The 20608-nt window shown below is 50.0% G+C and overlaps 1 protein-coding gene, 1 long non-coding RNA gene and 1 pseudogene across 5 annotated transcripts; all 3 read right to left on the bottom strand.

Moving 5' to 3' along the window:
• Window positions 1–221: 221 nt before the first annotated feature.
• On the bottom strand, window positions 222–9746 carry SNRPB (small nuclear ribonucleoprotein polypeptides B and B1). Of its 2 annotated transcripts, none has more exons than XM_062203954.1 (7): window positions 9624–9746; window positions 7408–7559; window positions 5660–5771; window positions 2813–2965; window positions 1865–2003; window positions 1422–1547; window positions 222–616 (listed from the first exon to the last, which is right to left on the bottom strand). In XM_062203954.1, the coding sequence occupies exons 1-7, from the start codon at window positions 9624–9626 to the stop codon at window positions 579–581; spliced, it is 723 nt and encodes a 240-aa protein (XP_062059938.1). In that variant the 5' UTR covers window positions 9627–9746; the 3' UTR covers window positions 222–578. The 2 variants fall into 2 exon arrangements, with proteins under 2 accessions (XP_062059938.1, XP_062059939.1); XM_062203955.1 differs by having other exon boundaries at window positions 224–762; window positions 9624–9744.
• Window positions 9747–13694: 3948 nt separating this feature from the next.
• Window positions 13695–20434, bottom strand: LOC133767864 (uncharacterized). Of its 3 annotated transcripts, none has more exons than XR_009866914.1 (4): window positions 20224–20434; window positions 18991–19466; window positions 17508–17633; window positions 13695–14581 (listed from the first exon to the last, which is right to left on the bottom strand). It is a non-coding gene; the product is annotated as an uncharacterized LOC133767864 (long non-coding RNA). The 3 variants fall into 3 exon arrangements; XR_009866916.1 differs by having other exon boundaries at window positions 20284–20434; XR_009866915.1 differs by having other exon boundaries at window positions 20288–20434.
• LOC133767863 (activated RNA polymerase II transcriptional coactivator p15-like) lies at window positions 16678–17098 on the bottom strand (annotated as a pseudogene).
• Window positions 20435–20608: the final 174 nt, after the last annotated feature.

Below are 20608 nucleotides of genomic sequence, written 5' to 3'. Positions count from 1 at the left end.
CTTATCAACTAAACAGACTTCAGGTGGGAGGATTTACGGGGCTCCGCAACCTCAAAGCTGCACTAGGCTGTGTCTGTCTGACCCAGGATAAAGTTGTACCAAAACTGTTGTTCTCCATACAGCATTTCCATTTTTAGCATCTGCTTCACATTTTTACTGGACAGAAAAAAGAAAAAGTACTGATAAGTGCCTTTCCAAGTGGATAAATCAATTCACACTCCTCACCAACAATTGTATGTGTTTATTTCAACAAACTGATTTTGATAGATGAAAATGTTTTATTGCAGTTCAATTTTATAATTCTATTATATGAGGCTGTATATCAGATCAAATGTGTAGTAAAATATTTTATAGGGAAGCAGCTAAGATTAGGGCAATTTTTCCAAGGCAACCCTCTTGACTCTTAAGCACCCAATATATCAGAGATTTTTTCTAAAAACAAATAGATACATCAGGTGCATTTAAGATATTCTCTTAAGAGTTTATTATAAACCAGTTTCATAGGCCACAAGGAAATAAAAGGACTATGTACAGCCTTACAGGACACAGGCAGGGAGCTGAGGAGGGCCAAGATGAGTCTAGGGCCTTGGTGGGCGCATTCCCGGGGGAGGGGGCCCTGTAAGGGAAACCAGACAATCCGGTGAGACTCCGCGAACAACAGCATTACAAACAAACAGGTCTGTGGTAACGTGGCCCTGGGGGATCGGGCCCACGCCTCTGTGGATCTACTTCCATAACTCTGTGGCAAAGGTCAAAGGAGGCCTGAAGTAAGAGTAAGAAGTTTAGTCAGTGCCTGATCTGCAACTCAAATCCCCAGCCCTGCCCCAGCCTCCCCCACCCTGCAATTACCAGGTGATCCGGGGATCCTGACATGTGTACTAACTAGGGAAAGCTCTGCAGCTGACTGAATTCCGGGGCCTAGAAACCCATAAATGGGAAACCCAATCCAGATACAGGGATCACCAAGTTGGCCATGAGTTATCTAAGAGGCCAGTTTGGTGGGTGGAACACTGGGCTGGGAGTCAGAATGCTGAGCTCTCTATGGGCCTATTCTCGCATGCACATGAAGGCTGATCTCTACAAAGACACAATAAATAGTATAGCTAAGCCCATAGTATCAAGCCAGAAGGCATGTAACAACCTTATAACCTCTGTTGGGGAATTCTCAGAACACATCCTGAAGATGCTACCTTAGAAACTGGGAGGTTCCATGGGTGCATGGTTCCCCTGTCTTAAGAGGGGAGATAAGGCCAATTTAAGAATTATTTGTCTTCTCTTCCCTATGCTTTCTAAGGACAACACTATCTACGAACTCATCTCCCTGGGCTTAAGGCCCAAAAACCAGAGGATACAATCTAAATCCAATCTTATCTCTATTTCCCATCCCTAAGGCAGCCAAAGTCACGGCTGCAGGCACTTACCTCGCATCCCAGGGGGAGGGGGCCGCATCCCTGGAGGGGGCATGCCCATTGGAGTTCCTCGTCCAGGGGGAATTCCCATTGGGGGACCCATAGGAGGCCTCATACCAGGAGGTGGGCCCATCATGCCTGCAGGAGAAAAGCCCCAAGAATATGGCTCAAGTAAAAAGGTAGCAGGAAACATACAAAGCTGCCCACCAAGTTGAGACAGATGGACCCCTCCATCCTCAGCCTCGCCTATCAAACTGGCACTTGAGCCAATGAGCTAGGGCTCTCAATGGCCCTTGTCCAGCTAGTTCCACGGTCAGTCAGCCAAGCTGGATCTCAGAGTAATCCTGCTGAATTACACAAACCCATCATCAGTTTCAGTCAAGGTAATGTCTCATCATGAATCCAGCTAAGCCACCTTGTATCAATTAACATGGGTCACATTATGAACTCCTTACCTGGAGGAGGTGCACCTCGGCCCATGGGTGGGGGAGGACCCGCACGGCCAGGCGGGTACTGGGTGGGGGCCCCTGCAATACTAGCTGTGGCAGCTGCTGCAGCGGCTGCAACAGTGCCTCTTCCTTGAGGGGTCATCACCTGAGAGCACACAGGACAGAAGTTAGGCAGAACAGTGCAGTGCGATACAGGTTCCCACTCTCCTCCCCAGCTTGGAGAACAGAGACTAAATCTGTTAAAGCTTGAACTCAGGGCATCAGATGTCCTACCCAGAATCATGCCAGTATAAAGATCAAGCTTGAATGCCCTAAAAACTTCTAGGCCTAGGTGTAAGGGTGCCCAACCTGGGACCAGGATTGTGGGGAAGGTTAAGCACCACCTGTATCCCATGAGTGCAGGTTCACATGCCAGCCCCTCCACTTACGATCTAATAATCTAATAATCCACCTGGGAAAGCCCCATATCTAATAATCTAATAATCTAATCCACCTGGGAAAGGCCCAGAAGACAGCCCAAGTGCTTCAGCCTGGCTCAGTCTGGCTGTTGTGGCTATCTGGGAAGTGAACCAAGAGATTAAGGGGCTCTCTCTGCCACCCCCGCCTTGGGCTCTGTAATGTTTTCAAACGAATACATCTTAAAAAAGGAAAAAAAAAAAAAAAACTGGGGGTACCAACCTAAGGCATCACATTTTCAAAAGTGACTAGATGACAGGCTGTAATATATTTTGCTCACATACATTTGGCTAAAATACCTTTTGTGCATGTCTTTAACAGCATCAATATAACCCACAATGGCAAGTTTTCCTTTTCACTGGACCCTGAGGTCACAGTGAAACACTGACAGCTAACAATCACATGTGGTCATTCTGGACTCTTCCTGAACTGTGGACCCTCTCTTTATATCCTTTATTTTAGCCCCAAGTAGCTAGCGACCTTCTCCCAACCCCTCACCTGTTGGGATGGCCCACCAACCCCACGGACTGGGCCAGCAAGACCTGCAGGAGCCTGAGGCATGGGAACACCAGCTGGGATTCCTCTGCCAGCAGCCCTGCCAATCCCTGGGCCCCCAGCAGCTCCAGCAAGTGGTACTCGGGCAATGCCAGTCTGAAAAATAAAACACATGCTCAGTGGCCTAGAAATCAGAAGGGCACTTTACCAGGGGAGCCCCTCACATACACAAGCATCAGGAGAGCTCACGAATGCTACGCACCCTTACACACTAATATCACTCCGCCTCCATCCAAGATTACTGTCCATCACCCTTGAAGCAGGCTAGAACCTAACTTGCCACAGCTCAGCCACCTAAATGCACTCTTGTAAAAGGCCAGGGTTCCACTTAGGACTCAGCAGACATGAGTACTTGATCTGCCATCAAAGGACATGAACTCCAGTCTCACCTCAGATTCTCATCTGCTGGGTGACAGTACACAAATAACCCCACAACTGCTTCCTTATCTGCAAACGATAGTTATAGTACAACTACATGTGGTCATGAAAATTTATAATGGGCTGTGCAACAGCCAACTCCCCTGCAAGTAAACTCCAAAACTTCTTACTATTGGATAAAACTGTGATATAAATCCAAAAAAGAGAAAAGAGAACAGAATAAACTATTTGGTACAAATCTAAGAGTGTTATCTTAAATTATTAACATGTCTTAGAAAGTACAGAGTAGTATGGGACAGGTGGTATGGCACAGCAGGTTAAACCACTGCCTGGGACACCAGCATCCCTCTTCAGAGTGTCTGGCTTGACTTCCAGCTTCTCCACTTCCAATCCAGTTTCCTGCAAATGTGCTCCTGGGAGATAGCAGATGATGGCCCACGTACTTGATTCCCTGCCTCTCACATGAGAGAGCCAGATGGAGTTCCCGGCTTTTGGCTTTAGCCTGGCCAACAGGGGGGCACAGCTGAGTCAAGCCACCACTTGAGACATCCACATCCCATACTGGAATGGCAGCTCAAGTCCAGACTGCTCCACTTCTGATTCAGCTCCCTGCTGATGTACCTGGGAACCAGCAGACAACTCAAGTATTTGAGTCCCTGTGGCCACATAGCAGATTCAGATGGAGTTCCTAGCTCCTGACTTCAGCCTTGTCCAGCCCCAGCTGGTGTAGTCACTTGGGAGTGAACCAGCAGAAGGAAGATCTCTTTTCTGTCATCTCTGCCTTTCAAACAAATACATCTTTTAAGAATGGTATACAGTAGAAGAGCGGTTACCAGAGGCTGGGGAAGGGCGTGAAGAATAGAGGATGGTTAGCAGGTACAGGTCTACAGCTGGACAGAAAGAATAATTTCAAAGATTCTATATAGCAGAGTATATGTATATATATTACAAAATTATCTTTCAAAACAGCTTGTAGGAAGGATTCTGAACATTCCCAACACAAAGACATGAAAAATTTGACACTGGCATCCCATATGGGTGCCAGTTGGTGTTGCAGCTGCTCCACTTCTGATCCAGCTCCCTACTAATGGCCTGGGAAAAGCAGTGAAGATGGCCGAATGTTTGAGCCCTGGCCACCCATGTGGGGAGACCCAGAAGCTGCTTCTGGGTTCCGCCTGGCCCAGTCTTGGCCATTATGGCCACCTTGGGAATGAACCAGCAGATGGAAAGTCTCTTTGTGTGTCTCTCTCTTTCTGTAACTGATTTTCAAACAAATTAATAAATCTTTTTTAAAAAGCACTATATAAAGATATGCAAAGTATGGGAAATAAGTACAAATAAATTTTTCTGTTGCAAAGAATGTACAGAAAGCCAACTGGAAAAATGTTTATGTTAAATGAAAAAGGAAAAAAAAGTTACACATTTATGGGGAGTACAAAAGAGATATGTGGTTAAAAATAAACACAGGGTTAAGATTATTCTCTTGCCTTAAGATCTTAAAGTGAAAAAGGAAAAATAAAAATTTGACTAGATTCTCTAAAGCATGCTCTATTCATAAATATAACTTGATGTTTACAGAACCAAGACTGCCTGGTAACAATGTCAGTTTCACCACTTACTGCCAGTGACACCTAGGGCAGGGTACCAAAGCTGAGTTTGTTTTATCTGTAAGGTAAGAATAACCTATCTCAACAGACTGTTATAAGGATTACATAAGGCTGGCGCTGCGGCTCAATAAGCTAATCCTCCACCTTGCGGCGCTGGCACACCGGGTTCTAGTCCCGGTCGGGGCGCTGGATTCTGTCCCGGTTGCCCCTCTTCCAGACCAGCTCTCTGCTGTGGCCAGCGAGTGCAGTGGAGGATGGCCCAAGTGCTTGGGCCCTGCACCCGCATGGGAGACCAGGATAAGCACCTGGCTCCTGGCTTCGGATCAGTGCAGCGCCGACCCTAGAGGCCATTTGGGGGGTGAACCAATGGTAACGGAAGACCTTTCTCCCTGTCTCTCTCTCTCACTATCCTCTCTGCCTGTCAAAAAAAAAAAAAAAAATTACATAAAACTCTTCAACTGTTTGGTGTACAGTAGATGCTCAATGAATATTAATTATTCTATAATTGCACAAAACAAAACACTTCCACGTTCTAGTGTTTGGAGTCACTACAACTTTGTAAGGTCTGCCCAGACTGTCATCACATCAGGAGCTTCAGCAGATGTGTATCAATAAGAAACACCCAATTCTATTTCCACTCTCCACTGCTTACTTGCAAGGTAATCCCTTTACAATTCTATTTATTATGTATAAAAAGGGGGCAAACCCAGAGGACGTCTGTGAGGGCTGCAGTGGGACCAGAGACCCAGCAGAGGCGGGCTCACAGCAGGGCCTCCATTCCACCAGGCCTCCCACTCCAACTTACATCTTTGGGAGGAGGACCCTCTACTGTCATGGAGACCAGGTTCTCCCCTCGCAGCAGCACCAGGCCGAGGACTCGCTTCTCTTCCCTTTCTGCCTGTTTGGAGTTCTTCGGCCTACAGACAGAGTTAAAAGAGACATAAAAAACAAGGAGATGATGACCCCACAGCCGGTTCTCTACCTGTTTCCTACCAAGCCAAAAAGATGCACAGACGAAATGATACATCGAGAGTCAAGAAAGGCCAGGCCTGGCTCAAATGCTACCCCACGGGCAGCTGTGAGGCCCTTCTTCAGTCTTCATGACTCTTCCTTCCTGTGGGCTCAAGGGCTCACTGATGAAAGGAGCAACTAAATGCCCCTAACTACTGCATCCCACCCACTCCCGTGCAGTGTCTTTCTCCAACCAATTCAACCTCCCGGGCCTGTCATTCTGCCCCTCACTTCAAACTAGAAATAAACGAAGAAAAAGAAATTTCACTCAAATAGAAATTGATATTTCACGTGTTCCTCAAAAGCACAAAAACAGAACCCCACCAACCCAACAGCAACAACCAGAAAAAAACAAACAAAATATAAACTTAAACTAGGAAAAATAACTGCAACAGAATAGGGCAAAGGGGTGGAAGAAGCCAAAGCCAAGGGCCTAAAAATAAAGACAAAATACTCCAACTTTAAGAAACAACTGAGAGATTTCATTTTAATGACATTTTCTGTCATGTTAACTGGTTTTCTGGGAAGGATATTTGTCCTTTTCAGCTCATTGTTTTCTTATTTTTAAAATCAGTATGTACTGCCCTTTCATAAGAAAGACCTGTCTGAGTATTTGATTTTTTCTCAGCAACTTTTCCATATTTCTAAAAACACTTTCCAATATACTTTCACTTTAAAAACAAAATTTGGTTCATTTTTGAAAAGCAGAAGGGAATCATTTGGAATAGCTGCGCACTGATCTGCTGGCCCCCTTCAATGTGCACCTGACATCCCAGCATCTCTGCCAGTTTCTATCCTGTGCTTCGTGATCTCAGGCTGCGAGAGACCAGCCTGAAGGAAATTCACAGCCAGTGACAAGTGAATTTGGTCAGAGGATACGCCAAAACCGCTGGATGATCATGGAAGTTCACATGAAACTCTTGAGGCCTCAATATGCCTTGAACATAAAACAGGACAAAGAGCTAGACCACATCTTTTAATGGTCAGCGCTTAAGATCTGTAACTCGTAGGACTAGGCAGTCAGCCAATTAACTTATGGAATCAGAGTAGAGTAGAAAAGTGTATCTCCAATTGTTTCCATAAATGCCAACAAAAATCACTGGCCCCAAACCCACATGGGGAGCTGAGCACTTACCCTGAAGAGGGTCAGAGGCTTCTTAAAGCAGTTTCAGACCAGGCCGCATTGGGGAGCCCTGTAGGCTACAGCTTTACAAATGGGCAATGAGGCCAGAAAACCAAGCTCTCCCCCCTTACACACCTGTGGGGAGAACACGAGAGCCCTTTACCCCAGTACCCAGGGGCACAGACAGAGAAATAAAGAGGCCCAGCAGCCCTTCTCAAAGCTTGTACTTCGCTAGAACTAGAGAGCAAGGTTGCCAGACTAAGGAAGGAGCTCCCCTGGTGTTCAACGTCCCCTTCTAGGTCTGCCCTCTACAGCAGGAGAGCAGAGAGGAACCATCTAGCTACACCACCACCAGTCACCCGGCCCACCCCCCCAACCCCTCCCCACCTCCACCAACCTTCCCCTCGGGTGCTACTCACTTGATCTTCCTGAACTCATCACAGTCACAGAGGATCAAATTCATGTGCTTGTCAAAAGCCTTAAAGGTGCCGATGAAGATGCGGCCGTCCTGCAGGATGCACCTCATCCTGTAGTCGATGTGCTGCAGCATCTTGCTGCTCTTGCCCACCGTCTGCAAGACACGGTCGGGAGGGGACACTCAGTTCTCGGGCCCACAAACCCAAAGCAGCCACAAAGGCCTCGCTGTCCACATGCCTTTCTCCACCTTCCACCCACAGCCCCTGCCGGGGAATTCTCCCATGTCACCCTGTTTTCAGCCCTGACCTCTGCCCAGTAACCTGCTCTTCTCCCTCTCCCTGAAATCAGTCTTGCTAATAGTACAACTGCCTTTGTCTATACAGTGTCAGTTTCAGGGGAGAGTGGAGGCTGTCATCAAACAATCTAATCCGCTTACTAGACATCAGCCATCTGCACCGTGCAGGTTACAGGTGTGACTCCAGTGGAGTGGAACACCCAATTCCCATCACAAAGACAGAACTGGAAGAGCGGAAATGGGCCTGGCACCAAACTCCAATTATCAAGAAGCTTGCTATCAGCAAAGAGCTGATCATCTTGGAGGTGAGAGGGCAACAGTGGGCCTCCAAGACTGTCTCTGGGAGAGGGAAACTTCTACCAGCCAGGATCTAACCAGTGTGGACAGGTCACAGCACTGGAGAACGTATAATGCCACATTTAATTCTTAACTAATTGAACACTTCCACTTTTATAGCCTGGCTTCGGATGTAGCTTTGCTAAAATAATACACTACACAAACACAATATGATGCATCAGGTGCCTTTCAGTTTTTCTTCTCCCTAGAAACAAATCACCTGGCATTGGATCTGTGTGTCTGCTCCCCACCTGTCTGATCAGTGTAGGTCAGTTCCAGCTCACCCCAGGGCCTTTTATGTACCGGGCTGTGTGTTTATCCTTCATCCCTGTGAGCTTGGACAATAAATCAATGTGTGCATCAGAAACTCCGAAGTCCTGCCTGCCACCCCCCCAAGGACTTGGGTGGTTCGGGCTCCCTGAGAGGCACCTGCCCACAGGGCCCTGACCTTCAGGGCAACACTCACTGGTCCTTACTGGATGCCCACTATGAGAAGCAATGTTCATCTCAATTAATCCTCAAAAGTGGGCCTCTTGTGTTACAGATTAGCGCACTCCGCCGGGAGAGGTTAATTAACTTGCCCTGTGTCACAGCTGGGAAACCTAGCCTGAATCCAGCGCCTGTTCGCCTAAGCAATTCTCTGTAGTCAGTATCCCCCCAGGTTCCCCTGCTTCGGGCCTCAGCCAGTACCTAGCAGTTAGAACGACCTTTCTAAACAAGCTAAGTTCCTGTCATTCGGCTGGCTGAATTCTTAAACGCGGCGTCTCACCACCGACAGAGCAAAGCAGTATGCAAGGCTCGGGCAACCAGGCTCCTGCCAATTGTTCCCAGGTCAGCCTTGACCTCTTCCTTCCTTTCCCCACCGCCACATGCCAGGTCTGCTACCCTTCCCCTGCCTTTGCTCTTGGAGTTCTCGGGGTGGAATATTTCGCCAGGAGCAGTCGGTGCAGTCTATCAGCTCCGCTCACTTCCGCCCTCGGCTGAGTTACTACACGACCCGTGTCCCGACTAGAAAGTGAGCTCGGCGAAGGAAGCAAGTACATCTCGTGGCGTGGTCCCAGCGCCTAGTTAAGCCAGACATTCGCGAACGTACACACAGGCCGAACAAACGCGCCGAACGCGTCCCCAAACATCCTCATTCTCCCCCGCTCCCGTGCACGAGACTCAGCAAGACCCAAGGAACCGGCCCCAAGTCCTCCGCCTCCTTCTGCAACTCCTCAAACTCTCATCCGCTTTCACCAGCACGAATCTCTGGGTCCTCCCTAGCCTTCCTGCGGCTCCAGCGCCTGCTCCGAAACTCCCAACAAACACGAACTCGGTAAAAGTTTACTCGGTGCTACCGGGTCCCAGGCATTACCGCTGCAGCGGTGTCGGGAGGCGCGGTTCTACCCATGTCCCTCCTCTACGACCCGGCCTCCGTGTCCCGGTTCTGTTCTCTCCCCGCTAAGTCCGAGATTTTCCTGCCCGGATCCAGCGGCCGCGGCCCGGGCCTACATAGCTCTAAGCGGCTCCAACCCAGATCAAACGCCATCCCCCACTCCACAACAGACTGGGAAGCTCCCGCGCCGCCACCCTGCGCCTCCTCACCATGTTGGCGGTTCTGATGGCCCAGATCCCCGCCGGATTCCCTTCCACCGAGGCCTAGACGCCAGCCAGCAGCCCGATTCCCGCCGTTGCTGCCGGAAGTGCAGCCTCCAGTAAAATGCGGTCGGGTACAAAGCTACTTCCGGCCTCGGCTCACGGCCCTTGGGTTCCGGCCCCGGCACGGAGTTTTGTGTTCCGTGCAGAGGCGGGGCTTGGAGGCGGGGTTAACGTCCGGTTTTTAATGTCGTCAAGGATGCTCTTTGAACACCTTCCTAATTTAAGTGGTGCGGCTCCCAGTCGCGATTATCCCTTGTGCCTGTCCCCGCCCACCGCCGCCTGGGGCTCGGCCCTCTGCCGCCAGTGTCCTGGCTTTTCCGTGAACCGGCTTGACCGTGCTCTTGCCTTGTCGGTCCCTCGGCCTGTGTGTGACGCAGGCCCTCACTTCCTTCAAGACTTAAGCTTAAATAATGTTTTTCCCGGAGAAGACTTCCCTGGACATCCTCTTTAAAACTGCAGCTACCCACCTCGCCCCCGTCTCCGCTTTATCTCCGTAATACTGTGCCATATTTTCTGTGAGGGTGTCGATTATTGTATATGGTTCCATTACTGAAATACCTAGAACACTGCTTAGCACAAAAATAAAGGGAAAAAATAAAAAATAAAAAAAAAACTTTGTTGAATTAATAAATGAATCGCATCTGAACTCATGACTTTTTTTTTTTTCTTTAAAAAATATATTTTAGGGGCCAGCGCTGTGGCACAGTGGGTTAAGCCACATTTGCAGTGCCAGCATCCTACACGGATGCCGGGTTCGAGACCCAGCTGGCCCATTTCTGATCCAGCTCCCTGCTAATCCAGGGGGGAAAGCAGCGGAAGGCAGGCCAAGTCCTTGGGCCTCTGCACCCACGTGGGAGACCTGGATGAAGCTCCTGGCTCTTGGCTTTGGCCTGGCCCAGCCCTGACTGTGGTGGCTATTTGTGGGGGTGAACCAGCAGATGGAAGATCTCTCTGTCTCTGTAAATAAACAAATAGACTAATTATTCAGCACCTACTAAGATAATGCACTCTTACTTGGACACAAGGAGCTTAGGTTCTAGTGGGAAAGACAGACAATACACCAAATGAAGACATGTACAATGTCACATGAGAATGACATGAGAGAAATAATGACGCAGGGGGAGGGGATGAGAGTGGTAGGGTGCACTTTTGGCAAGGCAATCAGGGAATGCCTCTCTGAGCGGTAGATGAACTGCTATCACTATAGTTCTCTCTTCATTATCATCCGCTACTCCCAGGCACATCAGCAGGGAATGCTGGACTGGAAGCAAAGTAGCCAGGACTGAAACCAACCCTCTGACATGGGGTGAAGGCCTTGCCAACAGAGGCTTAACTTGCTGCGCCACGCCAGTCCTGTGCTTTTTCTGACTTTCCAGACCTGCTATTCATTCTGTGGACCTGGGAAACTCCAATTGGACAAACTAATTTTTTGTAAGCTAACAGATCCTCTCCAGTGAACAGTTTTTGGTCCAGGACAGAAGTCATTGTTAGGGCAATGGGCAGTTATCAAAACTGGGCAATTGGGGCTCTGAGAGAAGACTAAGAACAGGTGTGGCTAAACCATAGATCCTTTGCCTGAAAACATGCATGCGTAGGGGAGGTGTATCTAGGCTGTCTTAGACTACTTACTAGAGGGATGAGGTGTGGCTGTCATCAGCAGGACCCTAGGAGTGGAGGCTTAGGGATTTCAGACATGTTTATTCTGATCTGACTTGGGAGTAGCTAAAAGGCCCAAACCAGCGACTCATGACTGGAGGACACTTGGGCTCGGCTGAAGCACTCGCCTCTGGCATCAGCAAGGCGAGTGAGTAAAGGGTCCCTGGAACTGGAGGCTGTGAACAGACTGACCAGGAACTACAATACTGCGATGCGGTAAAGAAGGATTCAGGAAAGAGACCAGAACAGAGACCAGAAAGATGGAAGGCCTCCGGGGAGGAGAGCTTCCCAAGAAGCCAAAGTAAGCAGTCAGAAGAGGTGACCCAGTCCCTGGAGACCTGGGAACCTCCCCCCTGCCGCTGGCCTCTCCAGATCCCAAGCACCCCTACCCCTGCAAGGGAGTGGGTTCTCCAAAGCTGATTGGCAGGAAATCTGGGATGTGAATCTGAATTGCTTGCCCCTTTCTGCTTGGATGAGTGACTAGGGTCCACAGCCTCAGCTTCTTAAAGAAAATGAGTGGCCGGCACTGCGGCTCACTAGGCTAATCCTCTGCCTGCAGCACCAGCACACCGGGTTCTAGTCCCAGTCGGGGTGCTGGATTCTATCCAGGTTGTCCCTCTTCCAGTCCAGCTCTCTGCTGTGGCCTGGGAGTACAGTGGAGGATGGTCCAGGTCCTGGGGCCCTGCACCCACATGGGAGACCAGGAGAAGCACCTGGCTCCTGGCTTCAGATCAGTGCGGTGCACCGGCCGCAGTGGCCATTTTGGGGGTGAACCAATGGAAAAGGAAGACCTTTCTGTCAAAAAAAAAAAAAAAAAAAAAAGAGCTCGGAGCAGAAGGGAGGATGGGCAAGAACTGGTGCACGAAGAGAAAAGAAGCCAATCATTCTTTGATTACTTAAACAAAGCCTATTTTTTATTCTGCTTCCAAAAAGTGGAGGAAATGTCTCTTTGTTACTGCCATCCTCACTCTCACATGCAGTATAAGGGCCAGTGGTTGTGGTGGCCAGACTCTCCTTCATCCAGACACTGGATAAAGCTCTACTCTCAGCCCTGCTCACACAGGAGTCAAAGGGTGCCCTGTGGTCTCACTGCTCAAGTCCTGCCTGTGACCCCTGCACCTACAAGGCCTCCCCCTCAAGTGTACCCCTCTGTTAAACATCACTGGCCCGGAGTCACAGGTCAGGAAGGCGAGCCCCTGGCTGAGTGCCAGTCTCTCAGCCCCACTGAGGAATGCCCCTCTGCAGGCTGCAGCACTCTTCTCTCCAGCAGCTGGGGTCTTGGTCCTGACAAGGCCACCTGGGCCGAGTGCTACAGGGTCCGCCCATATAGAGTCTCCTTGTGGGTTGTGACACAAAAGCCTTGTCCACACTCCCTGCAAAGAGCTCCCCTGAGTAGGCCACCTTGGGCCTGTTCATTCTTCTGTCCATGTTTATCAACACTCCCTGAACACTTGTCCCCCAAGTCCACCCCTGGATATCTGCTAAGGCCTCACCCACAGTCCCCCCACACAAACCTTCTCCCTTACACGTGTTCTCTTGTGCACACTGAGGGTTGGCTCAAAGCTAGCTACCCGCACGTGAACACTCATACTCTGTGCCCTTGTCTGAATGTGTCCTGGGAGCCTCTGTGGTTACTCTCACACTCCATGCACACATAGGCACTATGCACGTGGGTCTCACCCTCAGTCCCTGTGTCTACGCATCCTCTGGTGTCTGATGAGATCTGACTTCCGGCTAAAGCCTCACCCGCCCTCCCTGCACACGTGACATTTCTCCCAGTGTCCTCTCAGGCATGGGGACAGCTGACTGTCGCAAAAGCCTCACCCACATTCCCCACACTCCCCACACACATATGGCTCCTCCCGAGTGTGTATCTTCTGAGGGCTGCCTTGTCACTGAAGCCTCATCCATACCCCGGGCACACACAGGGCTTCTCCCCAGTGTGACCTCTGATGTCTGAAGCAGGATGACTTGTCACAGAGCCTCACCCACATACACTGCAAACAGGAGGCTTCACTCTCGAGCGCGTGTGCTGATGGGTGCCGAGGACTGGCGTCTTCCTACAGCTCTGCCCACACTCCCTGCACAAGCAAGGCTTCTCTTCTGAACGTGTTCTCCGGTGTCTGCTGAGGTCGGACTTCTAGCTGGAGCCTCGGTCACACTCACCACACTCAGATGGTTTCTCCCTCAAGTGTGTGCGATGGTAATTAATAAGAAGTGACATTTGGCCAAAGTCATGGCCACACTCACCGCACACATTCTCTAGCGAATGTGTCTGATGGGATCTGAGGAGGGCCGACTTGGCCTTGCCCAGTTTTTTTTTTTTTTTTAAGATTTATTTATTTATTTGAAAATCACAGTTACACAGAGAGAGGAGAGGAGAGGCAGAGAGAGAGAGAAAGAGAGAGAGAGAGGTCTTGCATCCAATAGTTCACTCCTCAAATGGCCGCAACAGCCGGAGCTGCATCGATCCGAAGCCAGGAGCCAGGAGCTTCTTCCGGGTCTCCCACATGTGTGCAGGGGCTCAAGGACTTGGGCCATCTTCCACTGCTTTCCCAGGCGATAGCAGAGAGTTGGACAGGAAGTGAAGCAACCAGGTCTTGAACCGGCACCCATATGGGATGCCGGCGCTTCAGGCCAGGGTGTTAACCCACTGCGCCATAGTGCCAGCCCCCCTTGCCCACAGCTTTTGCAAACACGGGGCTTCTTCCCCAAGAGGGGCCTGCAGTCAGTGATGGAACCTGATTTTAGGCTACAGTCTGGCTCACACCCCCTACATTTGATTGCCCCAAATCTCAAGGTTTCTAATTCCTTCAGTCCTTTGGCTGCACAGGGCTTGCCTCCTGGGCTGAGTGTGGCTCTGTTCCTCCCACCACGTTGCCTTCTCTGGGCCTTGCTACTGTCCTCAGAATGGGCTGAAGAATGCTCTCGACGCCTGTCTCTTCTCAGTGCTCACCCACGGGGTCTGAAGCCACCTTCTCCCTGCAGCCGTGGTCAGCACCCTGCTGCTTCCGATGCCCTGGGCGGAACCCCCTTGGCTGGAAGGGATTTTCTGCAGGATCAGATCTTCCAGGAAGATCTGAGCATGTGCTGGCTGAGGAATTAGACAGGAGCAGACCGGCGCAGGGGGACAAGGGCAGACTTCCGGCTTTGGCTCTTCGGAAGCAATAAGTTGTCGGAGGAGTCGTGAGCGGTGCTGCTGGGCCACTGCACCTTGTCTTGGGAGACAGAATGTCTTACTGCCGCACCTGTAATTGATAATATGTCTCCTGAACAACTTGTTTCCCACCAAAACTCCCTATGTTCCATTTTTACACATTCTATTTTCTACTGCAATCCAGAAAATCTACACCAAAAACATTTTCTATGTCACACTAGGAGAAACTTTCAGGCAGGCACTCCACAAATAGTTTCCATTTGAGTTAGACTTTTCCTTCTACTAAAATCATTTAAGGGGTCAGCACTGTGGTGCAACAGGTTAAACAGCCACCTGTGATGCTGGTACCCCATGTCAGAGTGCTGATTCAAGTTCAGGCCGCTCCACTTCCTAACCAGCTTCCTGCTAATGTTCCTGGGAAGGCGGTGGAAAATGGTCCGAGTACTTGGGCCCCTGTCAACCATGTGGGAAACCCAGACAGATGGAGCTCCTGACTCCTGACTTCCACCTGGCCCAGCCCTGGCTGTTGTGGCCATTTGGGGAGTGAACCAGCAGATGGGAGCTTTCTCTCTCTGTCATTCTGCCTTTCAAATTAATTAATTAATCTTGTTAAAAAATCAACTGAGCCATTAATATATATTGTCCACAATCCTTTGCTCTACTTGGCATTAATGGCTCCTGTGACCCATGTGGAAATTTCCTTCATGATTTTTTTTTTATAATTATAAAACAGGGACTGACGGGTGGGTGTTTGGCACAGTGGCTAAGATGCTTGGGGCATCCACATCACATATCAGACAGGCTCTGCTGGAGTTCTGATTCCAGTTTCGTGCTAATGCACATTTCTGGAGGAAATGTGGTGACGGCCCAAGTAGGGGGCCTTGCCACCTGTCTTAGGAGATCTGGATTGAGTTCTGGGCTCTTGGCTTTGACCTGGCTCAGCCCTGGCTGTATTAGGCATTTGGGGAGTAAAGCAGCAAATGTAAAATCTCCCTCTCCCTGCTCCTTTCAAATAAATTTAAAAATACATATACTCTTAAAGGGGATTGACAGAAATGTAAAGTCCCCCAGTCTGGAGGGGGTCCCAATGTAGCAGACTATGACACAGTGGTGACAGAGACTGCATATGCTACTCATTTGAACTTCAGAATTTCCGTTTGTAAACAAAGACTTAGAGCGTTTCTCGGAGCCAGGTTCCCAGCTAGGTATAGTGCGCTCAGCAGTGGACAGGGATTCCAGCACCTTGTGCCCCAAACCACTCCAAAATCTGCCCTTTTTTCCGTTTTTCAAAAATCAACGCAAAAGAAAAACTTCCCATTGACAGCAGCATCTGCCTAAATAATTTTAAACTAACAAAAAGAAAATATGTGGTTTCTGAAGCCCAACAAACACAACAAATTTGACACAACGTTAACTTGTGACCAGAAGGCACCACGCACTAGTCTCCTTGCAAACCTGCTGCAGCCTCACTGGCCTCCTTGCGGTTCCTCATAGAGCAGGCACAGCCCTTCCCTTAGGTCTTCCAATTCCCCTCACTTGAATGCTCTCGCTCTAGATGCCTAGTGTTCTTATTATCTTTTTAAGATTGTAATTATTTGATTTTATTTCATACTAGGTGGCCACAAAGCAATCTTCCTTAATAAAGGTGACAATGAGCTTGACTCAGAACATCTTTAATAATGCACATTAAAAAAAAAGTATTCACGGCCGGCGCCGCTGCTCACTAGGCTAATCCTCTGCCTGCGGCACCAGCACACCGGGTTCTAGTCCCGGTTGGGGTGCCGGATTCTGTTCCGCTTGCCCCTCTTCCAGGCCAGCTCTCTGCTGTGGCCCGGGAGTGCAGTGGAGGATGGCCCAAGTGCTTGGGCCCTGCACCCGCTTGGGAGACCAGGAGGAAGCATCTGGCTCCTGGTTTCCGATTGGCACTGTGTGCTGGCCACAACGCGCCAGCCGTAGCAGCCACTTGGGGGGTGAACCAACAGAAAAAGGAAGACCTTTCTCTCTGTCTCTCTCTCTCTCTCTAACTCTGCCTGTCAAAAATAAAAATAAAAAAAAGTATTCACCTTACAAATTTTTCTACAATCTCAATAAACAATAGCTTAGAAAACAATGTTCAGGAAAAAAAAGCCAATGTAAAAAGACAGATTAAAACAACTAGCACACTACGGGTATTACATAGCTTGGATTTTACAGTTTCCTCATTACATCATCAGTGTCAGAAACCTGTTCCTTCAGCTGGCTCCTCGGCTTTGGCTTTAAAGAAACGCCGTTTCTTCCTGGTTTCATCTCACCTTCTGGGTCCATCCAGTATTCTGGAATATCAGTTAAGAACTTTCCCCTTGCAGCCCTGAACGCCGGTGGACCTCACTTTCCCTGTCTGGCGCTCGCCTTGGCAGCACACAGAACTAAAACTTTCCCTTTCTGAAACATGCTCTCCTCTCTGCTGCCGCTGCTCTGTTTGGGAGATGACAGAGCTCCGGACATCTTTTGCTTCTTCACAGGTTTTTCTGGAGCAACTTGCTTTTTCCTTTTTAACTTTTTTATCATCTTCACTGTCAGAATCACTGCCAGATGAGCTTGAAGAAACAAGTTCCTTGGACTTGGGCATTGCTCCGTTCCTGCAGCTAAACAGTCTCCTACTCGCATGCTTGCTGATACCCAGAGCTCTAAGTCTCTCACCACATTCTGTCTTTGAGCAAATATTACCGCCACACTGACTTCAAACACCCCATTGCAACATTCAGCTAGTAACTCCATCATACCCAATACCCCTTTCTCCTGTTTTATCTATTTTTTTTTTACTATGAAGCAGTTATCACTGTGTAACATATCACACTACAATATCCCAGCACATGAAGCTTTTGTTTGTTGTCTGTCCTCTTATACTAGAAAGCAAGCCCATTTAGGGGACAGGGTTTGCTATTTCATCCTAGGTGTTCAGAACATCTCCTGGTACGTGGTGGTGGTCAGAACATCTCTACTGAATTAATGACGGAAAGGAAAGAACACAGCCTCACCCAGGGACAGCAGATTCCTGCAACTCTCCAGCATCACTTCTTCATTTGGCTCCATCAGCTCAGAGCTCAGCCTCTTCCATCCCGACGCCATGAAGATTATAGCCACATCCCTGGAGATACCGGACCCTGCAAGGAACACACTAGGGTATAGCAGGACACATTGCCCAGGAGAGTCTGCATATACAAGAGGTTGATCTTTCCAGAGAACATGGTTCTCCACAGCCAGTTCTTCTGGGAGTTCCCACACACCTGGTTTGGAGTAGAAGCCTGTGAGGGGTGTACCTAATGCAGGAGATACATGCTAGGCCTTTGAACACCTAAGGACTTCCTTGGACAAAAAAATTTGTGCACCCATTTGAAAACTTCAAGCAGTGTTCTTCAAGAGTAACCTTGAGGCCGGCACCGCGGCTCAATAGGCTAATCCTCTGCCTAGCGGCCCCCGCACACCTAGTCCCGGTCGGGGCGCCAGATTCTGACCCAGTTGCTCTTCTTCCAGTCCAGCTCTCTGCTGTGGCCAGGGAGTGCAGTGGAGGATGACCCAAGTGCTTGGGCCCTGCACCCCATGGGAGACCAGGAGAAGCACCTGGCTCCTGGCTTCGGATCAGCGCAGTGCACCGGCTGCAACGCGCTGGCCATGGCAGCCATTGGAGGGTGAACCAACAGAATAGGAAGACCTTTCTCTCTGTCTCTCTCACTGTCCACTCTGTCTGTCAAAAAAAAAAAAAAAAAAAGAAAGAAAGAAAGAAAGAAAAGAAACCCTGCCCCTGAGCTCTTAAAAAAAAGAGAGTAACCTTGGAGGATTTGTAATGGAAGAATTCAGAGATGGAAGAATTGAGTTTGAGCTGGAGAAGGAAAAGCAATCATGGATGCAGGGCCTGTGCTGGCCGTCAGTGGGTGGTAAAGATTTAGAGGAGACAATGGAGAAAAAAACAAAACCCTTGATTACCAAGACAAGTGGGAGTGAACAGACGGGGTCTGGAAGGTACATTTCTGAAGAGTCTAGGTCACCAAACGGTAACTGTAAAAATCCCTGTCTTTTTTTTTTTTTTTGGACAAGCAGAGTGGACTGTGAGAGACAGAGAGAAAGGTCTTCCTTTTCCATTGGTTCACCCCTCAATGGCCGCCGCAGCTGGTGCGCTGCGGCCAGCGCACCGCGCTGATCCGAAGCCAGGAGCCAGGTGCTTCCTCCTGGTCTCCCATGTGGGCGCAGGGTCCAAGCACTTGGGCCATCCTCCACTGCACTCCCGGGCCAGAGCAGAGAGCTGGACTAGAAAAGGAGCAACCGGGACTAGAACCCGGTGTGCCGGCGCTGCAGGCGGAGGATTAGCCTATTGAGCCGCGGGTGCCGGCCCCAAAATCCCTGTCTTGGCCTATGTATTTTCACATCCCTTTTCAGTGAAGCCCTGGTGTTTCATTCGTCTACCTAAATGCTTCACCCCTCCTAAGGCAATGCAGGCAAAAAAATAGTGTGATCACAGCTCACCACGATTTGGGGCATTCCTTCTTTTTCTTGGAGCCAGTCAGCATCACTTGAGAGCAAGCCTAGAGGAAGACACAGAAGCTGAGAACCAGACTTCCATGGTGCTCCCACAGTAGTCCTTCTGTGGCTCCGGATGCAGGAAGCAGCCACGCTACTCCGCTGTGACCTCCACATCTCAGGTGAACCTGGAACCCCGGCCCCCTCTTCACCGCTCCAGACTCTCAGCAACCCTCATCTTCTGCCTCATGGATTTCGAGCCAATTTCCTCATGGTTTCCGTATCTTCACCATTCTTGGAAGGCAAAATCTCCTAGTCCTGCCCTCCCCAGGGCAGGATCAGGTGAGATCATGGCCCCAGAGTCAGCCCAGGGTACGCCTTGAAAGTCTGCCAGAGCGTCAGGTAGACGTTCTTTCATCTCCAGATGGATTTCTGCTGCCCGCGGAGGACTCAGGTCCATCTCGTTTCCATGGATCAAGGACCTGTGGGACGGAGAAGCAATGTGACATTGCTAGGGCTTTATGTGGCCCTAAGCCTATCGTCTTCAGCAGGGGGCCTGTCATCTCACAGCCCCACCCAACAAACAGGAAGTTCTCTGGATCCCCTACCTTCCTGACCTGTAGGCCCTCGACATTGTCCCCTGCCACTCTCCCTTATCTCTCCCAATTTACAGCTTCCTTTCTGATCAATTCAGGCTCACCTCCACTCACTCCAATCAACCAAGGCAAATTAAGGTCCCCCCACTCCCTCCTGCCTCCAGTCGCCACCTGGGACACACCCTGCCCCTCCAAACAAAAACAAGAGTGTTGGCATTCACCATCAACCCTAAGTTTCACCACTATTTGGAGATGCAGAAACCCAATAAGCTCTCCACCTCCCCCAAAAATACCCCGGAATACAGAGCCCTTAGAGGCGCCCCACGCTGTCCAGAGAGGATGGCTAAACCCACAGCCCAAATAAACTTCGGGGACACACGATCGAAACCTTCCTCCCCGTTCGCTAATTGGCACAGCATAACCTCTTCAAAAAAGACCAAACTCTTGCTGCACACAAACAGGTGAAGTCCCATGGCCACGCCTCCAGCGTCCAAACAGAAACACCTCGAACATCCGGACCGAGCCACCTCGCCCCCGGCCCTGGCCGCCAGCCACGCTCTACTAGAACTAGCGTTCCAGTACTAGCCTGGCCTTTCCAGACTCTCCCTCCCCCGACAGGAAAGGGCACCCTGGGACCACGGACCTGTGTGGGCCTCGCTCACAGGGCCACCTGCACCAGCCCGTCCCGCCATCCGACGCTAACCTACACCAAAAGTCCTCACAGGAGCCGGCTCCCAAAGGCCGTCACGGAGCAGCCGCTTCTGGTCCATGCCATTTATCAGCACGATGACGTCTCTTTTCTTAATATACCTGAACAACACAGCGAGGTGCCTAGGATAGTCTGAGACCGGAGACCCATTCATCGGAAAGACTACATTCCCCAGAAGGCCTTGGGGCAGCTTCCGCCAAGGCATTTCCGGTCGGCGAGTCCGTCACTGTAGCGGGCCGGCTAGTAAGCGTGCTTCCGGCTTGGGTTTCTGCGCCTTAGCCGACGTAAATTCTCTGGGCTAAGGCCTTCCGCCTTCCTT

Source organism: Lepus europaeus, chromosome 10 (genome assembly GCF_033115175.1).
Source record: "Lepus europaeus isolate LE1 chromosome 10, mLepTim1.pri, whole genome shotgun sequence".
NCBI classification, from domain to species: Eukaryota; Metazoa; Chordata; class Mammalia; order Lagomorpha; family Leporidae; genus Lepus; species Lepus europaeus.
The sequence above is the reverse complement of the archived record's forward strand: the minus strand, read 5'-3'. Positions and strand labels throughout refer to the sequence as shown.

What these genes read in the sequence shown, in the direction of transcription:
- SNRPB (XM_062203954.1), bottom strand. An exon ending in TTGGTGGGCCATCCCAACAG is followed by an intron (nt 2,004 to 2,812) that starts GTGAGGGGTTGG and finishes GTGTGCTCTCAG; the next exon opens with GTGATGACCCCTCAAGGAAG. An exon ending in CCGAGGTGCACCTCCTCCAG is followed by an intron (nt 1,548 to 1,864) that starts GTAAGGAGTTCA and finishes TTTCTCCTGCAG; the next exon opens with GCATGATGGGCCCACCTCCT.